The sequence below is a fragment of the Lingula anatina genome, chromosome 1 (genome assembly GCF_051362555.1).
Source record: "Lingula anatina isolate TDL-2025a chromosome 1, LinAna3.0, whole genome shotgun sequence".
NCBI classification, from domain to species: domain Eukaryota; kingdom Metazoa; phylum Brachiopoda; class Lingulata; order Lingulida; family Lingulidae; genus Lingula; species Lingula anatina.
This window is the reverse complement of record NC_141767.1, coordinates 64450344-64472191: the sequence shown is the minus strand read 5'-3', so window position 1 is coordinate 64472191 and position 21848 is coordinate 64450344. Positions and strand designations below refer to the sequence as shown.

The window sequence follows — 21848 nt, the reverse complement described above, 5'->3', positions numbered from 1 at the left end:
ATCATAAGAAAATGCTTAAGTGTAAACGGCTTGTGCATTATTATGTTTTAAAGGAATCATTTAAATAGTTAATGGCATATGGTTTTATTTACTGTCATTGAAAAATATATCAATATTGTGGTTCGCCGTGACCCAGATTTCTGTTTGATCACATGGGTACCCTTTTGTTGTCACTAACCCTAAACTTGTTATGCACTTATCGTGCCGCTCAACTTCCTACCTGGGTTATAACTTCCTCCTCCTCTGCGCACAAATAACCACTGAGCTCATCAAGGGACGAGAAGGGAAAAAACGCTGCAGAGAGGTCCACGCACGGATATGAGATAAGCGTAGCGGTATCGATAGTTATAAATTACACGAGAATTTACACCTGTCGGTGTGGCCAAGACTTAATTCAGACAGATCCCATTCACTAAAATCGCAGGGTGCCAAACCGTCGAATCAATGTAAATGATTCGCTTGAGCTGTGTCACGTTCCACGCACGGTCAACATTCCTGTAGATCTTGGATTTTACCTCATTGGCCTGGGAAACGAAGAACAGGAATGGTCTATCAAGTTGATGAACACTAAAACATACCTTTCACCTATCATGTCGTCAGTACGAGAGAAGTCTCGCCCGGACAAGTTTCATGAAGATTGGCTCGATCATAAGGGATCAAAATCGGTAGGTTGGCCCGAAGTATTTTTGCTTTAGTGATATTGGATTTTGCATTATCTCGTCTCAACCTTAACTAAATTGACATTCATAGCGGCGTTTTCATGATTCACAAAATGAAGTTGTTTAATGCCCAGTGCCCCCCACCCCCTCCAAACGGCGGCCACACCCTGCTGGTACTCATATAGAACGCTGTAACTTCTGTACATGATTGAGTTGGTAGTGTTTAGTTTAAAAGTTTAAATGAACTAATTAAATGACTTAATTTAATTTAAATGACTTAATTTACTAGCTAGTATATGGAATGTAAAAGCTCACCATATACATGTACACGCTTGTTTTGTTTTTTTTTTCAGTGCACACATGTACATGTATGCATGCGCAAGACAATGTAAACCTGTTTTCTGAATTGTTATATAGCTTTTGTTTCTCTAATCAGCTTCAGCTTATAAAAAAAAACTTTTTAACATGTTTACACTTTTATCTTTTATATATGAATGTTGATTTCAACCCACATTTGCACTTGGATTTGATGTTTTATTCCATTTTTAATATTCATTAATGATTTAGTTCTAAATGACTGTTGGTTCATATTTAGAATGCCTTATGTTATGTCTTTCTGTTCATTTCAGAAAGAACAATTGAGATCAGGTACTTTTATTTGAGGGTTTTTTATAGTGTTCTCTCAGCAGATCTAATAGGGCTGCATCTCACCACAATTTAAGCAGTAGTAGACAGGCGAGCAAAGAGATTTGGCTTGTTTCTACTGTTATGTGTTAATGTATTTAGCATTTATTTTTGGGAAAATCATAAAGATATTGCCTTTATTTTTTGTGGTCGTACACTGTATAATTGTTTTTTCATCTTTAAAATTTTAAAATGATGAGGCTATTGATTACTACTGAAGTAGGTTTACACACTTTATCTGACTTGCCATAGCTCCCGATTATCTTCAATATTTAATTGCCATTTTTTTAACTGATGGTATTACAGTATAGCAAAACATTAATCATGTTTGAAGTTGCAATATTGATTGGGATATTACTTGTTCAAACGTGATGGATTTAGGCCATGTGCTCATTGTCTTATCTTGCCAGCAAAATTGATTTTGTTCAGCACATATTTGATATTCTAGGGGGTTTATCGTTACTTTATGTGGTGAAACAAAATTAGTTAAAGAATCTTAATATTTACAGATTATTGATATTTTCATATCCAATAAAATATGAGTAAATGCTACACTGTAGCATGTTAAATTATTACAGAAAAATGTTTCTGTCTTTATTGCAGGATAGATAATTTAGTTGATGGAAAAAAAAAGAAGTTTGATATCGTTTCATTTGGTCATCTAGGCCTATTTGTTTTTACTATTATATGTATAAGGCCAGGTTCTTCTTCAAAGAATGGCATTATTTTTCACTTTTGCAGCTGCATGAAAACTGAATACATCTTAAAGTGAACCAGAAGTCCAAATTCAGAATGCACTATTTTCATGTTTCAGAATGCCTATTCTACTTTATGGGCTGTATTAAGGGGTGACGCTATCTATTTCTTCAAAAACGAAAGGACAGAAATCAGAGGAAATGTAAGTATATATGTTGTATTGATTGAATACTTTGATCAGTTCAGTTGTCTTGGAATCCATGTACATATTATCAGTTTAAGTAAACTTTTAGATTAAAAAATCTCAAATATTTAGCAAATTATTCAATTTAAATTATGATGCCTTGTGTTTGTAGCTGTTTGTCAAGGTACTTCTTCTTTACTGAATATGCAAAGGTGTACACTGTAAGTGGGTATAGAGAAAGAGATATATAAGCATTTGAACTAGGAGATTTGTCCAAAGCAGCACAAAATCTTATGTAGAAGCTCCAAACATGCTTTTTGTTAGGAATATGTAGATATGCTGTTCAACTATATTACAAGTTCAATATATTTTTTTCCTCAGTTACTTGGATCATTAAGACTTAATGAGCAGACAATAATTACAGCTGACAAGAAGAAGGACAAAAAATTTGAGTTGGAATCTTACACAAGAGATGGCATCAAGAAAAAGAATTTTTTCAAAGTAAGAATGATTGATATACCAAATTTGTTATATTCACTGGGCCATTGGAAATAGTTACTAGTAAATGTTAACTTCATACTTTTAATTCAAAATGTGCTATGAATTTGATTGTTTGAAACTTGCATTTTAATTTAAAATTATAGATATATTTATGAATGCTTATTGATAGTCCAAAGGTTTATTGGTCTGAAAAAATCATAACATTTTCATCAGTTTTTCTAACAAAAGGATTGTTGGTCTGAAGGTTCTGTAGTGAACATTCTGACCTCCAGACTATTGAACCTTTACTTTTTTTTCATTCACCCTTAGGAAAACTTGAGTAGAAAAACAATTTATGATGTTAACAAGTAAAGCCAACAAGGGCAATATGGTATTGTATCCATGGATTGAAATATTGGGTGTAATAATAGATTTGAACCTTATTGTGCACGGTTTAGGAGTTAGAAGATAATGAGTTAGCTGATAAGAGATTGTATAGATTACAATCTGATATGTTGCTTATAAATTGGATATACCACACCAATACCATTAAGTTACCAGTATTACCAAACTTTTGTAGTGCTTGTGATATCTGTAAAATGGCCTCTTTGTTTATATCATATTTATTTACTTTGCCAAAGTTTTCTCCTTTGCAAATGATTAAAAATAAACTAAGATAAATATACATGCATGATTGCTTGATTGGGTGCACATAAGCATAGGCACACACGCGTGTGCAAGTATATTTTCTATTTATGGAAAGGCAGACAGATGGATAGATATAAATTATTAAGTCCATAGAAATCTTTGACTGGCCTTACCTCTGTTTCTGTAATAATGAGTTGTACATTTCATGTTATCAGTATGTTACTTTGGTAGAAAATATTTGCATAAAGATTGCCTTGTTTATAAATCTATGCCATGGTATTAAAAAAAATTTAGTCAAACAATTTAGTACAAGTTGTGAAGTAGCCTGCCATGCTGGGGTTATGGTGGGCCTGACAGTAACTGTTACCTTTCATGTTCTATGCCACAGGGAAATCAGGGTTGTTTTTGTACCTCTCACCTGTATGATTAATGACTTACTAAGACTGGAGGTGCTAGTGAAGGAGTGTCCCTTTTGAATGAAATCCCAAGAAAACCCCTTTGGAAAATATATTCAAAACAAGTTTGTTATATTAACCCCAAACTTTTTATATCATTTAAATGTTGTCTTCATTGTTTGTTAATGTTAATGAAAAAACTTACCTTGTAATTTTTTTAGTATTTATTTGAATTTGAACACAACAGTGTTTATGGTGCTCTTTTAATGTATAATGTATGTAGAGATTATGTACTAATTTTTTGTCGTTACAGTGTAAAGATTCTACCTCAAGAGATCTGTGGAAAAGTTTCATCATTGGGATTTCTAAGGTAAGGATTATTATTATTGTTATTAAAAATTAAAATTATTATTATTTGAAATTCCACCTTGGATAAGTGTTGTTGTTACTGGTGATAAACACCTAATTTCAATTTGCTTATTTCGATGGCATTTTTGTTTAATAGTCTACCCGCATGCCCTGGGAAGTTTAGGATGACTGTGTGTCAAGTTATGTCAGGTGGCACTTACTGGCACACACTGTATGTATACTTACCCAGTAGGGTGGAATGGTGCAATTTATGTATTTGAAAGGATTCCTTTGTCAGTTATTCTTTATCATAATATTTATTCATTTATCATTCACTGTATCCTTTTTTACTTCCTGGTTCCGTTCCATGCAAGAGAAATTCCAAAACTGTCCATTCTGCAGATTTTGAACCACTTCCTTGTCAAACAAAATTGTTTCAAAGGGGGATTCCCCTCTCTCCTTGCCTTCATTGCATACTATTTAGTAAGTCATATTACTCTTTCTAAGAGTTAGACATCACTTCTGGCTCACTTTTTATTTCTAAAATGCTGATAAAAAAAGAAATCTTGAATGTATGTAATTGACCTTAGTATGTGTGTGTGTGTGTGTGTGGGGGGGGGGGGGGGGGGGAGGTAGAGAAGGTCCTTTTCCAAACTACTCCACCACATTTACTAATAGTTGATATTTTTTATCGTGAGTTATGCCTAGAGGAAAATATGGGTTATACTTTTCAATATTATATTTGTGTCTCAGTTAGATTTGATTGTGACGGTTTGTTCTTTGTTCCAGAATGCATTACTTAAAGCAATAATAACTCTTCGTATCGGCCAAAAAATGAATTTTCCTGGAGTTAACAACAATTTTCCCATACTTACCAATGGTTAATGAATCCATTTTTACATTCAAAGTTAGTCCCTGGTTTTTTTCTAAAAAGTTTGGTTTTTTGTTAAAATCTCTTAAGAGATTTTAACAGAGTATAGACATCAGTGGAGGTCACGTGGATTAAAGACAAGTTCAGATATCAGAATAAAAGCTATAACTGCTGTTTTTGTGGTAAAACAGAATATATTATATTTCTATGAGTTATTCACAAGGTTTTTATTGTGAAATATAGATATCATACGAAGAGTTATTATCCCTTTAATATTAACTTGTTCAGCAAACCTAGTTAAACAGACCTGTAGCCACCATTTCAAAGAGTGCAGGGGGGGGGGTCTTTTTCTGAAAAATGGGACCTTTTGTCATGAAACTTTCATTTACCTAGATTAAAGTTTACCCAAAGCAGACCCTTTTTCAAGAAAAAAAGTGTGGTTCCCCCCTCCCCCTGGCTATGGGCCTGTTTAAGAATTTGAATTAACTTAATTAAAGTATGCAATGTAATTAAATATCACAGCTGGTTCCCATGTTAAGTAATTGACTGCAAGTGGAAAGGGCTATACATGTAATTAACACACCTTTTTAGGACTTTTCATTATAGCCTTTATATCAAAATATGTTCGACATACCAGTATTTTGGATTTTTTAAGTGTCCCTGTAGGCTAAATTAGTTACCTTGGTAGTGAAATAGTGGAAATAGGATGCAGAGTTTAAGCATGAGTTATTTTCTATAGACCAAAAAATTAAAAGTAAGATATGGCAGAATCTGCGTCAGTCAGCATGACTCATATGCTAGCAGTGTCGTACTGTCAATAATCTTGTAACACTCCATGAGGCATGAGACCTTCCTGAGAAAAAAAACTATATTATTTTTAAAGGTCTCTTAGGGTGAAATTACAAATTATATGTAGGAATTTTCAGTAGGGTTAGCTATACAGTGGCTGGGGGATTGGAGAGGAGCACAAAGATAAATGGCATTACTAATTAATCTACCTGTGGGGTGGATGGCAATTAGCTGAAATTGGGAAACATTTACTGTAAATTTTCATGGTTAACTTATGAATAATTTGTTGTGCTAATTTGTATACAGATTGATTAAGATACAGGTAATTGTTCTTTTGGGTGTGAAATGAAGATTTGTCTTGCATGCTTGTACCCCAATTCATGGAGGGAGTGGTAATTGTTCTAATTCAACATAGCTAGATATGGTCATTCTTTTTAGGACCTCGTTTCTTAACCTAAGTAAAAAGTATGTTTTCATGTACATACAGTTGTCTTGCTTGTAGACAATTGAACCCAAACATGTAAGTGACTGCACTATTCATTACTTAAGTGAGCTACCTCCAGTGTGTACCTTCAGACTTCTGTTGAATGTAAGCATGAAAACAGGAAAATGTTCAGAAAAAATATGATGTACCTGAAAGTTGATTTTTCTAATCTGATTTCTATATACAGCATCTTTTTTCATTTTCAAAGAAAGGATACATGTTTATTCATAGTTTAGCTTTCTAAAATTTTTGTGGAAATAGTGGTAATTTTAAAACAATGATTTCTGATGCCATTTAAGCCAAATGATTTATGAAAACATATAGGCACAATTTACAATGCCTTATTTTATGTTAAAGGTATATGCACAATTTTGCTGATCTTTGAGTATGCACTTAATATGCACTTAATATTGTCAAGGATAAGATATAGCTTGCTGGTCGGTGTTGACTTAGCCCCATGCCATATCTGTAGCTGTTTGCCAAAAGTTTTTAACAAGTTGTTTTTTAACAACCATGTGCCTTTTTGTTCCCCATCCCTTAACAATTGTGTTTATTTTATGATGTTACAGATAACTGATACCAATTTTGATATCAGTTTACAAGTAATACCACTGTCTGGCTGAGTTTTGTGTTAGATTTAGATATGAATACATTGCATTTATCTTGAAAAAGAATGGCAAAGGTAACATCTATTGTACTGGCAGCATATTGTGGATGGCTAAAATCCTTATTTGTACTTCTAGGACATGAAGCTATCAAATCTGAATTAACATCATAAAGTAAATTAACTTAGGCTTCATTCACATGCAATGTCTATTTTCTAAATTCTATTTTCTATTCGCGGTATGTCTTATGATCACGGTCTGTGCCCTGAATATCCCGCGGCGTAATTACTGGCAGCGCGAGCCATTTACTGTAATTTACTATTAGTAACTGGCTCGCGCTGTCAGTAATTACGCGGCGGGATATTCAGGGCACAGACCGTGATCATAAGATAGCGCGAATAGAAAATAGAATTTAGAAAATAGACATTGCATGTGAACGAAGCCTTAAGTTCAGTATAGTGTGCAGGTAAAATGTTTGCCTGCCTTGTTTGTGGCTGCTTTGTGGTGTCCTACATTATAACACTAATAATGCTCATACAATGTAATTGTCCTTTCAGTTACATTTTACTGTTTTCATTATGTTAGGAGACATTTTGATGGTGACAGGTGGTTGGCAGGTATGACTCACTGATACAGTTATTACTTTTTTTCTACAGTGCTGGTCATAAAAGCTGTGGGAAATCTCAATGGTTTTTGAGGAGATTAAAAAAATTTACACCATAATGTTTCCCTTACTTGAAATGATTAACTCATTTTGTAACTACTATCAGTTTGCATAAAATAAACCTATTTTTCAGGGCATCATGCCCCAAGATGTCCACCTTCTTCCCGGGCAAATCCACAAGGTGGAAGATGCTATACATTTTATTCACCGCCAGCGGGCAACACCATCAGAGAGAGGACCCCCGCTTCCCCCACGTCCTCGGGCCACCTCTCTTGGAGGATTTTCCACTGGAAGTATGAGGTCTGAAGGTGGATCTGTTGGGTCAGGAGATAGAGCATCCATTTCTGCTGCTTCTCGTCATTCTGTTGAGTCCAATTATGACACAAGACTTCCAGATACAGTAAGTTTTGATGACATTTAATGACAATAAAAAATGAGCATAGCATCAGGATCTACTCTTATTATAGAAGATTTACTTAAAGGGATAATAACTGTTCGTTTTGGCCAAGAAATGAATTTTCATGGAGTAAACAATAATTTTCCCATACTTACCAATGTATGGAACGACATCCACGCAAAAAATCAGACTTGCAATTTAATAGCCAAATGACATTCTAACAGCCTACAAGAAATCTAACAGTGGTCAAAATAATCTAATAGCCAACTCATAAAATTTAACAGATCTACGTACCTAAATCTACGTAATATGGATATTAAACAACATCTCTAAGGCTCCAGATGACGTCATCACTTTACGCCCCGTCCACGGATAGACCCGTGACAGCAGTGACCTCTAGTGTTAGATGCTGACTTGGCTGTTTTGAAAAGTTGGCTGTAAGATTATGAGTTGGCTGTTAGATTTTTTAACGCTGTTAAATTTTATGAGTTGGCTATTAGATTTTTTAACACCGTTAAATTTTATGAGTTGGCTATTAGATTATTTTGACCGTTAGATTTCTTGTAGGCTGTTAGAATGTCATTTGGCTATTAAATTGCAAGTCTGATTTTTTGCGTGGATGGCGTTCCATACCAATGGTTAATGAATCCTTTTCTACATTCAAAGTTAGTTCCTGTTTTTTTTTCTAAAAAGTTTTTTTTTTTTGTAATAATATCTGAAGAGATTATAACAGAGTATAACCATCTATGGAGGTAATGTGGTCCGATGACAAGTTCAGATATCAGAATAATAGCTTTAACTTCCATTTTTGTGGTAAAACAGAATATATTATATTTCTTTTAGTTGTTTCACAAATGTTTTTATTGTGAAATATAGATCTCATATGAAGAGTTATTATCCCTTTAATTACTTATTTTGCTTACATAATTAAAAGTAAATTTGCATTTTGCAGAGGCACAAGTTTTTTATACAAGAGGAAATGAATGATGAAATACCAAGGTTAGTTCTAATTTTTTTTAGCTTATTTCTCCAATTTTACAATATTTAGAAGTCTTTAAAATAATGTTGTTGTTTACTCTCTCACAAGCTGGGAGATAAAAATGAAATCTTGGAAATTCCATGTTTTAAGATTACTTATAAGAAGCATTATCTTGATGTTTTATTTAGATTTTTAGGATAGAAAAATGAAAATCTTGGAAATCCCATGTTTTAAGAATACTGAAGAAGCAAAATCTTGATGTTTTATATGATTTTTGATTGTTTTTAGTTGGTTCTTCCCAAATTGCTCAAGAGAAAAAGCTGAACAACTGTTAGACTCTGGAAAAAGATATGGCAACTGCTTAATGAGGGAAAGTACTAGCCACAGACAGACAGGCAGTTATGTTATCAGTTATCGTAAAGACAAGGACACTCATGAGTAAGTTGTAACAAAATGTCTTTCTGTTTCAATATTATTATATTTAATTAGAATGCAAGAAAAGAAGAAAATCAGGTGCAAATGACAAATTTATATAAAAAGGAATGTACATTTTTTAGCACTTTCATCTTAAATCAAAGTCATAAAACTGCATAAGTAATTCTTTATTTTGGTGGATTAAGGAAAACTTTACTGAAATGTATATGTCAACTTCTTTGAAAACTACTGGTTATTTTCTCCTCCAATAGTTTTGAAATTTGCCATTATGAAGTAGCCAGAGTTTCTGAGGGTTACTTAATTGTTTTAGAGAATGAGGTAAGAAGCTTGAGTGATACGCTTATGTACTTAAGTTTAATTTACAAACAATTGTTAAGCCCAGATACTAAATTTATATAAAATGTCATGTAAATATTAAATGAAAAAATACAATAGTTTGTTACATTAATGTACTTGCATTGTAGGATGCCACACTGTGGTGATTCAGGAAAAAATTTTAGCAAGATTTAATGAGAGGAATCTACATGTACATTTACAATTTCAAAATCTAGAATTGTCAGTTAATGCTGAAAATAATTCTCATTTGCAGCCCCAGAAAACTTCACAGTGCCTTAGTGATGTCATGACTTACTTCACCACGATATGTGGGCGGTCAGCTGTTGCAATGAAGACAAATGACTGGGCAATTCTTGGAGCTAAATACCCAGATTATGTTACAAGGATGCCTCGTAAGTTTACTACACTTGAATCCTTTGGATGCTGATAAATAAAATTTAGCATACGGCTGTTTCAATTTTGTATTATTTGTAAAATGGGAAGGAAAATACATGTAAAGTATGTATTTTTTAATCTTGAAGCATCATGGAAGACTAAACTTTTTTAAACTTTATTATATGGATTTGACATAATATAAGTAAAACAGACTGAAAAAATGTTTACAACTTGATATTTTTTAATAAAAAAACATTCTTCATGATGATATTGTTAATTTGTTAGAGCAGGAGAGTACATGCTTATGTAGAAATAGCTTGCTATATATATTGTACAGTGTAGATTTGAAAGTATATTGTATCTTTTTCCTCATGTATATTATGTATGTTATCTTTTAAATTTATTTTCCTAGGACTGTTGCCCACTGATAAAGAAAATGGTGAAACATTGTATCCTCCACCAGGTGAAACCTTCTTGTTTTCATTTATGATAATTTGATTGACAAATGAAAGACTGTAATAGTACCCAGTACAGACAAAAAGTTAAATCCTTTCAACATTTTGTATGATAAATTAATTTTACAATATAGATATTTATTTAAAGAAATTGCTATAAGATACCAGTCAGTGATTGTTGAATTTCTTGGTAAAGAAATAGTGTATAGTAATAAAGTGTTACAATTTTATTACGTTTACCAGGTGGCTCTGCTGGAAGCAGTGTCAGGACAAGCCGCTCCAGCACTGGGAGTGAAAGTGTTTCTTCATATCAGAAAAACTGGGACAATTTGGCAAATAGAACATCTCAAGATAGTGGAAGTTACTACAATTTAAATGAATGTAAATTACATTATGCCATTATACTAGTTTTGTCATAAGTTGTTTGAAAAGTTGGTGAAATGAAGCAGTCGCAAGACTAGAAGCACAGATGCTTTATACAGTAATAGTGATGGCATCTCTACATTCACTGTAACAAAATTATATTTTATGCAGAGTGATTGTAAGATGTGTTATTTTTACATTGGCACACCTTTCATCTTTCAGTCTTTCCCCCATTTGGTGGAAATAATGACAGAGAAGATTATGTTAATGAATCAGAAATTGAAGGTAAATATTTTCGACTGTGAAATTTGCTGAGCATTTGAGCTACTATCACTCATGTAGAAGTTACGCAAAATTCATTTGTAGTTTCTAATTATAATTATCTTTTGCTGAATCTTTTCTCTTGATGCTATTTTTTTTCTACAAATTAACAACTAAGTTAATGTAGTAATGTACAGATAACAATTTTGCTTGATTTACCTACAGAAGTTCATAGACCTCTATCTTGTGTAGAAGATGAGTATATTAACCCTCCATCCTCAGGTTTGTAATGCACTGATGCTTTTTTAGGCATGCTACAAAGGCTTTTACTTATTGTTGCTGTGCAGAGTAAAGCTGCATGCATGTATTTTATATGATGCAGACACAGGTACATGTTGATTCAGCTACTAAGGTAATAAAACTTTTTGACTATTGCATGATTCAAACTGATTGCAGTTTGTTACATGCCAGCATTTCAAGAATATTGTTTATGGTAGTGCCCCAATCTTGACAGGCAAGCCACAAAGAGACATAATTTTGTGTAAGGACTGAATTCACTTTTGCCTACAGTTGAAAGTCTTCCACCACCGCCAGAAATTTACATGGAGGCACAACATTTCACTGATACCTATACTGTCGGCAGGACACTGAGATTTGGCAGGTCCAAAATGCAGCTGTGTCCTATACAAAGCAGTAGCTCATCATCAACCTGCCCCATGGCAGACACTTATGTGGTGGGTGGTCCAGAAACAATACAGGAAATATACTATATGAGTCCTGACACAGAGACAGGTAACCATTTAAGTTACCTGAAAACACTGCCTGTGATCCCCCAAGGCCACCCATTCTAAAAAGAACACAGTAGCAAAAAAAGAAGAAAAAGTGATACAGTTGATAAATATTTTTAAGATATTAAATAAAATAGGCTTTATCATTATAACATGATTATGTTAGAGAGAAATGATTTCCATTGTCTTATGTTACTGGATTAATGTGAATCAATTACCAATCATGATACTTTTGATTTAACTTACCTGTACTTATATTTTCCTGAGCATAATACTGATGAAATTACACAAGGTTATTATCATGTTAATAGCTTCATTATTTATCCATAACATTAACCTCCCTAAAAACCTCATTCCACATATATACTTAAATGATACATTGTATATATTCATTTAATGAGAGTTTTTTGGTTCCAATTTGAGATATTTTAAAATGATACAAAATTTCCAAGAATATACATGTACTGTAGGATCAATAATTGTCTCATATGTTGGTCAACAAGCCATTTTAAGATTTGTGTGTTCTGCCTTATACCAGTATTTTAACTATATATTTTTCATATTTAAATTCCAAAGCTGATTTCCCCATTTTGTTCACTTCTGTCTACAGTTGAGAGTCTGCCTCCACCTCCAGAAATATATGCAGAAGCAGATCATTTTAGTGATACTTATGCTATAGGCCAGTCGCTGAGAGCTGTCAGTACAGCTAAGAAGCAGCACTGTACTATACAGCCAAGTAGTTCTAGTACAGAAACTTGCCCCCCAGTAGATACCTATATGGTTGGTGCTCTAGAGCCCCTTAATTCTACGCAGGAATACTATATGACTCCTTATTCAAAGACAGGTAGAGGTAGCAGTTTTTATCACCTGTTTACCTTGCTGGGTACATTTGTCCTTTGCTTTTTGGACCTGCAGCTGCTAGGTATAAATTTGTGCATATTCAAGAACTTAAAGATTTTTTCAGCAATCAGCCCTTCCACGATGCATGATTATCAAATGAGTATAATAACTGCCAACATCAAATTTGAATTCAAATATTCATGTAATTTAATATATTTTATTATATATTAGTTTTCATTTCATAAGGAGGAAGTGTTGAATTCACAATGAACATAAATAATAATATGATGTCACTTTTGTTTCTGAACATTAACCTTAATCCCAATTCTTTCAAACCAATCCTTAGGTCTACATGAATTTCTAACTAAATTTGAAGAAAATACATTTATTTCATTTCTGTACTGCACTGGCTAACCTACTATTATTTCTAACCCCACTCCTCTCTAAATCTTGCAAAATCCCTGATTTGTGAGATTTCAGGAAATCTTGGACAATGCCCAATTGTGTATTGGTTCACATTTCAGGCAAGAAATTCATGCTCATTTACCTGCATTTAAAATACTCTTCCTCAGTGCTTTAATGCCTCAAAATGCTGCTTATTTTCACTGCCTTGCTGAGTGACATTGTGACGTGACTTCATGACTGCTGTTTCTGAACTTGAGTGGAAAATTAATAATATTTACATACAAGTAGAGCTACTGCTCAATGTAGTTGATTGTCTCAGATAACTTGATTTTTAATGAAAATGCTGAATGATCCCTGAAACAAATATTTTGATAACTCTACACCACTTGTAATCACTACTATTAGTTAGTATGTACAGTACAATCTGATTTTCCTCCCAATTTTAGCTTTACATGAAGATTTTGATCATGACTACTATAATGAAGAAGTATTTGAAGGTACGTTTTGTTATATCATTACATGTTTTAATTTTTTATTTCATTGGAAACAGATAACTGACATTGTCATCGTGGGGTATTTGGTTGTTCAATGAAAATATGTGCCATCCTCAGGTACTAGGAGAGTATGAGGTCCAATATTAGATATGTATACTGCAGTTACTGTAGTAAGATCTTCTGTAAATGGACATGCCTGTTAAAATAATCAGTTATACAAATTCAGTAATTTATGGCTTAGATTATCAAGTAGTCAACAATTTTGAGTTATTTTGCTTGATTTTTTAACAGCTGCTGCCAGACAGATTATGCATGAGCAAGAGGATTATGAAAATGAACACAATATCCAACAACTTAGCCAGCAAGCACCCTGTAAGTGGCTAAAAATTGTTCTTTTTTTCTTTTATTAGCAATTTTTGTAATCGGGTGTTAAGTAAACTGGATATCTGTTGCATAATATCAGATTTACATGAACAGGAACCTGTGACAATATTCTTCCATTGTCTGAATTTTCCACAAATTGTCCAAATCAGCATTCTCTCCTCTCAAAAATGCTGGTTGCTATTGTAGTACATGTAGTTTAAAGTTTATATTTGTCCAATTTAGTTAAAGGGAACATGTTAAAACCCTGGTTTGTACATGTAGCTTGAATGTCAAATGTGGAATCATGTACATAAAATGAAAAAGTTTCAGATTGACCATAATTTAGTTCAAAGAAATTTAGAGGAAAGATTCATGCAAGAAAGAGGGAGAGAATACCGTACACATATCTGCTCTTAAAAGTGAATGTTGTCTTCATAATATTTTTAATTAAGTTAGAATTGTTATAAACAAATAAGATTAAAAGATTGTTTAAGATGTTGCACAAATGAAGCTCTGCCAAATCTTAAGCATACTTTGTACAGTGGAAATGATCATTGTTTTACCTTGTGTGTTATTTAACCATTACAGATACCTTTTTATGACTTAAGAGGGTATCACAAATACTTTCTGTTTCTTTGAATAGGGTCTCCAAGTCAAAGTAATGTGCCGATGGTAGTAAAGAACACTCCAACTTCACTGTCAGGCAGTACAGGATCCACAACTCCTCCAGCTCCACCACCCATAGCAACTATCCCTCACCGCTCAGAGCACAAAAGAGAAAGTAAGCATGCTGTCACTCCTTCTACTCTTACCTTTACTTTTCCCTGTTAAAGATAACTCGATAGCCTGTCCTTTATAAAGGTCTTTGTCATGCAGGCCTGTAGCCAGCAATTCCAAAAAAAAAAAAAAAAAAAAAAAAAGAAGAAGGGGGGGGGGTCTTTTTTTCTGAAAAAGTGGACCTTTTACTGTAAAACCTTCATGAACCAAGACCAAATTTTACCCAGACTGGACCTTTTCACAGCAAAAGGTTTTTTTTTTTTTTTGAATCCCCAAACACCACTGGCTCCGGGCCTGTAATGTGTTCTTCATTTTTGCATATATAGCATAGACCTGTGCCATTGTTCTTCCTTTTGACTTTGACTGTTTATGTGTTTAGTGTGTGTTGTGTTCAGTGTATTTAAAATAAAAAGGACAATGTTATCCATGTTTTATTGCTGATTTTACTCTTCAACTTTCATGTTTGGAGCTGTTTATTTTATTGCTAATGAAATAACTATGGGTTAGGACGAACCTTTTTTTGTCAGATTGCACATTATTGCTCTAATTTGTACAAGCATCATTTTCCCTTGCAGTTTTTTTATTAGGCTACCAGACTTTCAATATACCATAGTAATAAGGTGGTGTGAATTCAATTTGCTTTCCACAGTATTGCGCAGCTCTGTTACCCATTTTGTGGTGGTTTCATAATTGTCTCTCTTATGTGTGCAGGCTTTGTTTTATAGTTTTATATAATAATTTGCCAAAACTGATGATGTTGTCATAATGCTGTACAGTTGTATGCATATGTAAGCTGTGTTCAGAACTGTGTTGTATTTTGTTTGATGCATGCATTATTTGTAATAGCGTCTGAGGGTCACATTGCTCCGCCAGTTGATGGACCAGAGCAAGATTCTGCTTTTCCCAAGCACAGAACTGGCAGACGATTTAGTGAACCTGCTGTCAAATTTTCTGCAAGCTTACAAATGTCTGGTGAACTATGAAAGAGGAAGCACTGTCACCAGTGCTGTCAGCTTATTTGGCTTACTACTAACTGAAAAGCTGGAAAAGTATGGGTCGATCACTAACACACTTTGAAACTGTGAAAGAAATGGGTCATTAACTCACTGTGACACTGTGAAAGAATATTAGCTACTTCTTAAACAGTATCGTAAACATCAGTCGCAGTGTTCAAGTGTTAAACATTTACAACTGCTGCTTTTTGATGTTTTATTTTTAATTAATTTTTTTGAGTTTTTTTCCACTTACCTATATTTGTTTCTGTATACATTTTATGCCAATAGAATAACCACCAGTTGCTTATTTGATACAATGCACTGATTATTGCATTCCAGGTATATTTTTATCATATTTGCACTTGTGTAGAAGTTTTCAGTCCAGCTGTTATATTTTTTTCAGCATTTAATTAAAGCTTTTTAAACATTTTGTTTTGTGTGTGTTTGTGAATGCGTGCATGTTTTCATGTCTGCATATCTGGGACATAGACTGGGTTCCCATACCTAGATCGATCTAACAGGATTGGTCTATCTCCAGGGGGTTATTGCTAAATTGCCTTCAGCTTAAGCGGCTTAGATGTCTTGCACACCTACTGAGGCTGCTAAACGATAATTAATTACCCCCTAACAGCTTCAGGTGTGACAGACATCTAAGCCGCTTAAGCTGAAGGCAATTTAGTGAGAATCTCTTTGTAGATAGATTGATCCACAGTTAGTACGATAGGGTCTGGGTTACTGCTTGAGTAACTCAGTCAACTGTTATATACAGATGATTCATTTTTTGTAAAGTTGAATACATACTTGCTATATGGTCAGTCTTTTTATTTAAATAACCTAAACAGAAACCAGATTTCCATCCTCTCTTCTGGCACCTTGAATTCTTTCTTTCTTCCCTAAATGTTGTTCATATTAAGATGTTCTGGTACACTAGTATGGCTAGGAATAAAAATATTTGACATATATTATATGTATATTATATGTAAGTACCAGGTATAATTATACAATGAATGATCAAATTTTAGATTTTTAGATTTTTATGGATGACTTTATACACGGTTTGATTTGACATATTTTTTAAAACAGACAAATGGTAATTATTTCTGTCTTATCTGCCATTCAGCTGTTCCTGCTCCCCCACAACCTGATGAAATATTGGATGAGCTACAGAGGAAGTTACACTTGAGGCGTAGTGTAGTTGACAACCTACAGGAAGATAATTCAGGTAAACCCAAAAAATTCAAGCATCATATTGAGCATACATATAGTTATACTGTTTATACCAGTAGTAACCAGTCACATTAGCGTTTAAAGGTAAGAAAAAGTGGATAATACATTGGGTATATATTTATGATAAAAGTTTAAATAATTATAAACATTTGTCACATGATCCTTGCTTTTACCTATACATTTTTAGCACCAGTATATTCTTCTATGTCAATCTTTTTTGCTATTTCCCTTTTTCTGTTGTGTTGTAACTTGTGTTGCTTTTGGCTTTTGATTGTCATTGTGAAGTGAAGTGATCTGACTTATATTTCTGATTTGATTGTTGCATGCTTATACTGATTTGTTGTTGTGAACAGTCTAATACTCTTTTTAAAATTGTTTTAATGTTTTTAACTGATTTGCATCAGTTTATTTGCCAGAATTGCTCTCTTTTTGGCATATTTGTTCAATTTTTTGGGTAATTTGTGTGATTTGCTGTACATTTAATTTCTGCATTGATGAAATACTTAATTGGCATAACACCCATTTTGCTTTTTTAAACCCCCTTCAGCATCCCCTGATGGCTTTTCCTCAACACCTACAGCTTCCTCTGCTTGTTCCCCCATTACACAGACACCACTGGAGGCACCAAGGGCACCACCAGCACCACCTCTCCCAGTACCGCCACCACCACCAGCACCAGGGCTTGAACCCTTTCAAAACAATCAGCTTCAAACTGTTCCAGACATTCCCACAGAGCCACCACCTCCCCCACCAATCCAAAAGCAGGGGCCTCCAACTGCACCCAAGACAAAAAGAGGTCCTAATGTGAATGAGGGGCGCCCACTGCCAGCGCCACCTGGTAGGCAAACTAGGAGGACACAGAGCGCAAGTGCTGTGACACTGGGTATCCAAACTCCACAGACATTGCATCACAGCGCATCTGCTTCTGAAGTTCCAGGTAATGCTGTCCAATTCTGCTATTATGATATTACCAAAGGTGTACATGTGCTTTTGGCAAAGGCACCAGTAGCAAAAAATTAATTTTGCTGGAAATTTCAGCAATATTAACTTTATCGGTAATATAGGTTCCATCCAAAACTTTAGAAAATTATGTCCTGTAAACATATTTGAGTATTGTATGTTTTATTATCATAAGAGTGAAATTTGAGAGTGAGTCAAAATTTAGAAACTAATTTAGGAACTAAAAAAAAAAGTTTATAGTAAGTAACTTTGTCAGTGACTTTGGATATATTGCATATGGTGGTGATTAAAAAAAGGTGTTAAAATTTCTGGGAAAATTAATTTTTGCTCTTTATTCCAGTAAGACTAACACTCGTTTTGTGTCTTTATGGATGAAAGAAAGAAATTGATCCTATTGTGAAGATAGCAGAAATCCTCAGCTTTTATGCTTTTTTCTTTGAATAAAAGACCTCAAAATGAGCAAGTTAAAGCTTAAGCTTATATGTCAACTTTAGTTGCAAGCTTTGAAAAATGGTTTTTAACATTTTACAGACATATTAATTATTTTGCTATTCCTTTGTAGATCATGCAGTTCAGTTGCGACAGAAACTTCAAGAAAGATTCATTTACTCGACTCCTGACGCGTTTATGAAGAAATGATGTTACACTGTACTGTCAATCTTTGAATGATAGATATCCACACCAAAGTTCCACAGCTATGGTGATTGTTGTCCAGTTTGTTTTTGCTTTGTTATGCATTACAAAATATGCCAGTAAATTGTTAAAAATGACATTTAACTGTCCTTTCTTCATAAAATGGAGAAATGCTGCAATTCAAGAAATGTTTGGATATAATTGAGACATGTTTTTAATGTGTTATTGTATCATTTTACATATTCATGTAAGTTTTGCACTGATATTTCAAGTGTAATGCTTGTTTCTGTCAAATTAGGGCACCAACTCATCATGTGACAAATTCTTCTTGTTACTGGTTAAAAGTTTAGCTGATGTGTCAAATATAGGGTAAAATAACTAGAAATGGGCATCTGAGAAAATGATTTTCAAATACTGTGATAAGGAGTTCTTTACAGCACAGAGAACTAGAATATTGATTATTCTTTTGATTTTTATGTTATTGTCTTTTATGGTATGCCATTGTTTTAATCACTAAGTCTTCGTCTACGGTGCTTTTTTTCCCATATCTGTTTCACAACTTGCCAACTTGGTGATTACAAGAACACAAGGTAATTTCTTCTAGAATGTTTTTCACATTTTGTTTTTGAGTGGTAAGAGATTGATCAAATCTTATATAATATTAGTACTAAACAAAATACATAGGAAGTGGATAGAATATTTTAGTGCGATGTGAAGAATATTTTACCAAAAATAAATATGTACATGTATGTTTTGATTTATATTGTGAATTACAAAATGTACAAACAAAAAGAATAAAATGGTGTCATTATTTGATTATATGGGTAATTGAGTATACTCATGAAATGATGAATGCTAACAGTTCCATTTTATATGTTAAGGAGTTTTATACAGAGAGCTTTATATTATACATATTGTAGAAGTCATGTAATTATCAACATATCAATGCATGCAGCATATGAGATGTCATATTTGATATGCTCATATTTTAAAAAGTCCTAGAAATGTCCTACTAGTAGTTACCCTGTACTGATAACTTCTGTTTTGTTCCGTTTATTGCTTAGATATATTTCTGTGTCCCTCATTTGTAACTTATGATATATATGCATGAACATATTTCACTGAAAATTTTTTTTTTTTAAAGGAATTCTGTGTAAAACACAGTGATGCAACCTGAAGTTGATTCAGATTTTTATGTGTACAAATACACTCAACCAAAATAATTAGTAAATATCATTATTTTGAATAACAGTAAAATAACCATATGATCTTAGGTAAATGTTAAACCAAATATTAATGGATAATGCCAGGGACTTACAGAGACATTAATGAATTTCAGTTTTCAAATCATGCAATTGGGGTGAGGAAGTTTGAAGGTTAAGCAAGTGTTGACAGTAAACATTAAAAATCTTTGAGCCATACAGTATGTAGGCTACAGTTAAGTAAAGTCTTGAGGTTGCTCAACATCAGTATTGTGTGAAGCCTCCACTGTCTATTGTCAAGACTTGCTCAAACTTTGTCACTCCATTTGTATTTCCATGACAAAGTATGAGCAATTCTTGACACTAATCAGTGGAGGCTTCACATAATACTGATGCTGAGCAACCTTTTTTGGTCGAGTGTATAACGTTAGAGGGGACAGAAGGACAGTTGTTAATTACCTCAATATTCGGATACACCATCGATAAAATTCTGATATTTCAATTAAAAACTTTTAAAATGCAATCTGCTGTTTTTAATTTGGACACTCAGATATTTAAACATAATTCTTGTATTGCAATGCAAAATGTAATACGTGTTATTTTTGTTTGCTCACAATGGCTGTATTTAACAAATTAACCGTATTTGATTATTTAATTTTATTAATTAATTAATTTTATTTATTTATTTATTTATTTATTTATTTATTTATTTATTTATTTTATTTTATTTTTTTTTGCATCGATAAAAGATTTAGGCCGTAGGTGTCATTAATTACTTTAACGGGATAACATATATGTTCAGATAACTTTTACACATACATATAGATTATGTAGTTTGAACAAGTTAATTTTAGTAGATCCGTTGACCGTGATCAGTAGTGGTATTTTATAATGTTTATAGATATTCAATATATGATCCTTTATGGAATTAGCCCATTGTTACAGATAACACAGTTGAAATTTCTTTCTTTTGTTAGTTACCTACTTTATGTGTAAAAAAAGATGAGAAAGTTGATGACATATGTATAAAATGTTCAAGAGAGCGGATAGAGTTTTTCACCCTTAAGAATTTTTCGTTTTTGTCCTAGATGACGAAAAGTTTTATACTCACGTATTCTTTCACCAGCAATAAATGATCGTTGATCTAAACAAACATTTTGTTTTATTTCAGTAGTAATTTATTATTATTATTTTTTTTTTTTTGTTTTGTTTTTGATTTTACTTTAATAAAATAAATGATTAAACTCTTTTCTGTTATTCTAAAATAAATCATTTCTATAGTGTTAGTATTTTCTAAGGAGGGGGGGGGCAACTTTTAGTAACGATGTGCCCGACCTAGCAAACACTGAACTTTAATATAACGTTTATATAACCAAAAAACGTTATAAAACGTTGCTGGGGATTTTCGTGATATGGCGTGCTTGTTGTACCCATAGAGGGGAAGTTTTTGGCGTCCGGGGATGATTCAATGATGCAAAATCACTTTATTTTATTTTAGACAATGATCTTAAACTTCATTCTTTTCAATGCTATGGAATACCTTCAGGTCCATGTACAAAGTGTTCTTTAACTTTTTACCGACTTCCTGTCATACTGTTGATGGTAGTTTCTCTTTTCCCATATGAGCACACACTAGTACTAAGATATTTGAAAAACCTGATTGCTGTTTAAAGCAAATAAAACATAGTTCTCGATCCAGAATTGAGAAAACGTTCTGATCATTGCCGGTTAAAAACCACAAACCTCACTGAAAGAGAATTCGTGAGTGCCGTCACCTACTCTAGTTCGTCTGTGTCAGCCTTTGCTTGTGGTGATTCGTCACCAATTGCAAAATATTTGAGAGTCGATTTCAACAAGGAAGACGTTACTTCGCTGACGTAGCGTCAGACCTTGATTTTAGAAATGGACGCCAGTTTATCTCAGGTGTACAAGTAAAGTACGGCAAGCGATAGCGTCATTGAACAAACAAGAGGCAAACCTGATCAAACAGTGCAGCAGTAAACAGCTCCGATAAGGTGGCGGATTTTACAGATAACTCTTCGATGCTCTATTAAAC

At 33.4% G+C, this 21848-nt stretch overlaps 1 protein-coding gene across 9 annotated transcripts; it reads left to right on the top strand.

Moving 5' to 3' along the window:
* Positions 1 to 133: 133 nt before the first annotated feature.
* LOC106162226 (uncharacterized) lies at positions 134 to 20951 on the top strand. 9 transcript variants are annotated; one of them, XM_087015348.1, is made up of 22 exons: positions 136 to 665; positions 2158 to 2241; positions 2605 to 2724; positions 4060 to 4116; positions 7641 to 7907; positions 8857 to 8903; positions 9172 to 9321; positions 9570 to 9636; positions 9908 to 10046; positions 10442 to 10492; positions 10728 to 10865; positions 11070 to 11132; positions 11334 to 11390; positions 11679 to 11900; positions 12507 to 12740; positions 13588 to 13638; positions 13927 to 14007; positions 14642 to 14779; positions 15622 to 15747; positions 16891 to 16992; positions 17719 to 17934; positions 18520 to 20951. In XM_087015348.1, the coding sequence occupies exons 1-22, from the start codon at positions 561 to 563 to the stop codon at positions 18594 to 18596; spliced, it is 2592 nt and encodes an 863-aa protein (XP_086871474.1). In that variant the 5' UTR covers positions 136 to 560; the 3' UTR covers positions 18597 to 20951. The 9 variants fall into 9 exon arrangements, with proteins under 9 accessions (XP_086871483.1, XP_086871474.1, XP_086871450.1 ...); XM_087015324.1 differs by having other exon boundaries at positions 137 to 665; positions 17545 to 17934; XM_087015357.1 differs by lacking the exon at positions 17719 to 17934 and having other exon boundaries at positions 134 to 665.
* The last annotated feature ends 897 nt before the right edge of the window (positions 20952 to 21848 follow it).

What these genes read in the sequence shown, in the direction of transcription:
- LOC106162226 (XM_087015324.1), top strand. Translation starts at nt 561, where the DNA reads ATGAACACTAAAACATACCTTTCACCTATCATGTCGTCAGTACGAGAG. An exon ending in ATGAATGATGAAATACCAAG is followed by an intron (nt 8,904 to 9,171) that starts GTTAGTTCTAAT and finishes GATTGTTTTTAG; the next exon opens with TTGGTTCTTCCCAAATTGCT. An exon ending in AAAGACAAGGACACTCATGA is followed by an intron (nt 9,322 to 9,569) that starts GTAAGTTGTAAC and finishes CTCCTCCAATAG; the next exon opens with TTTTGAAATTTGCCATTATG.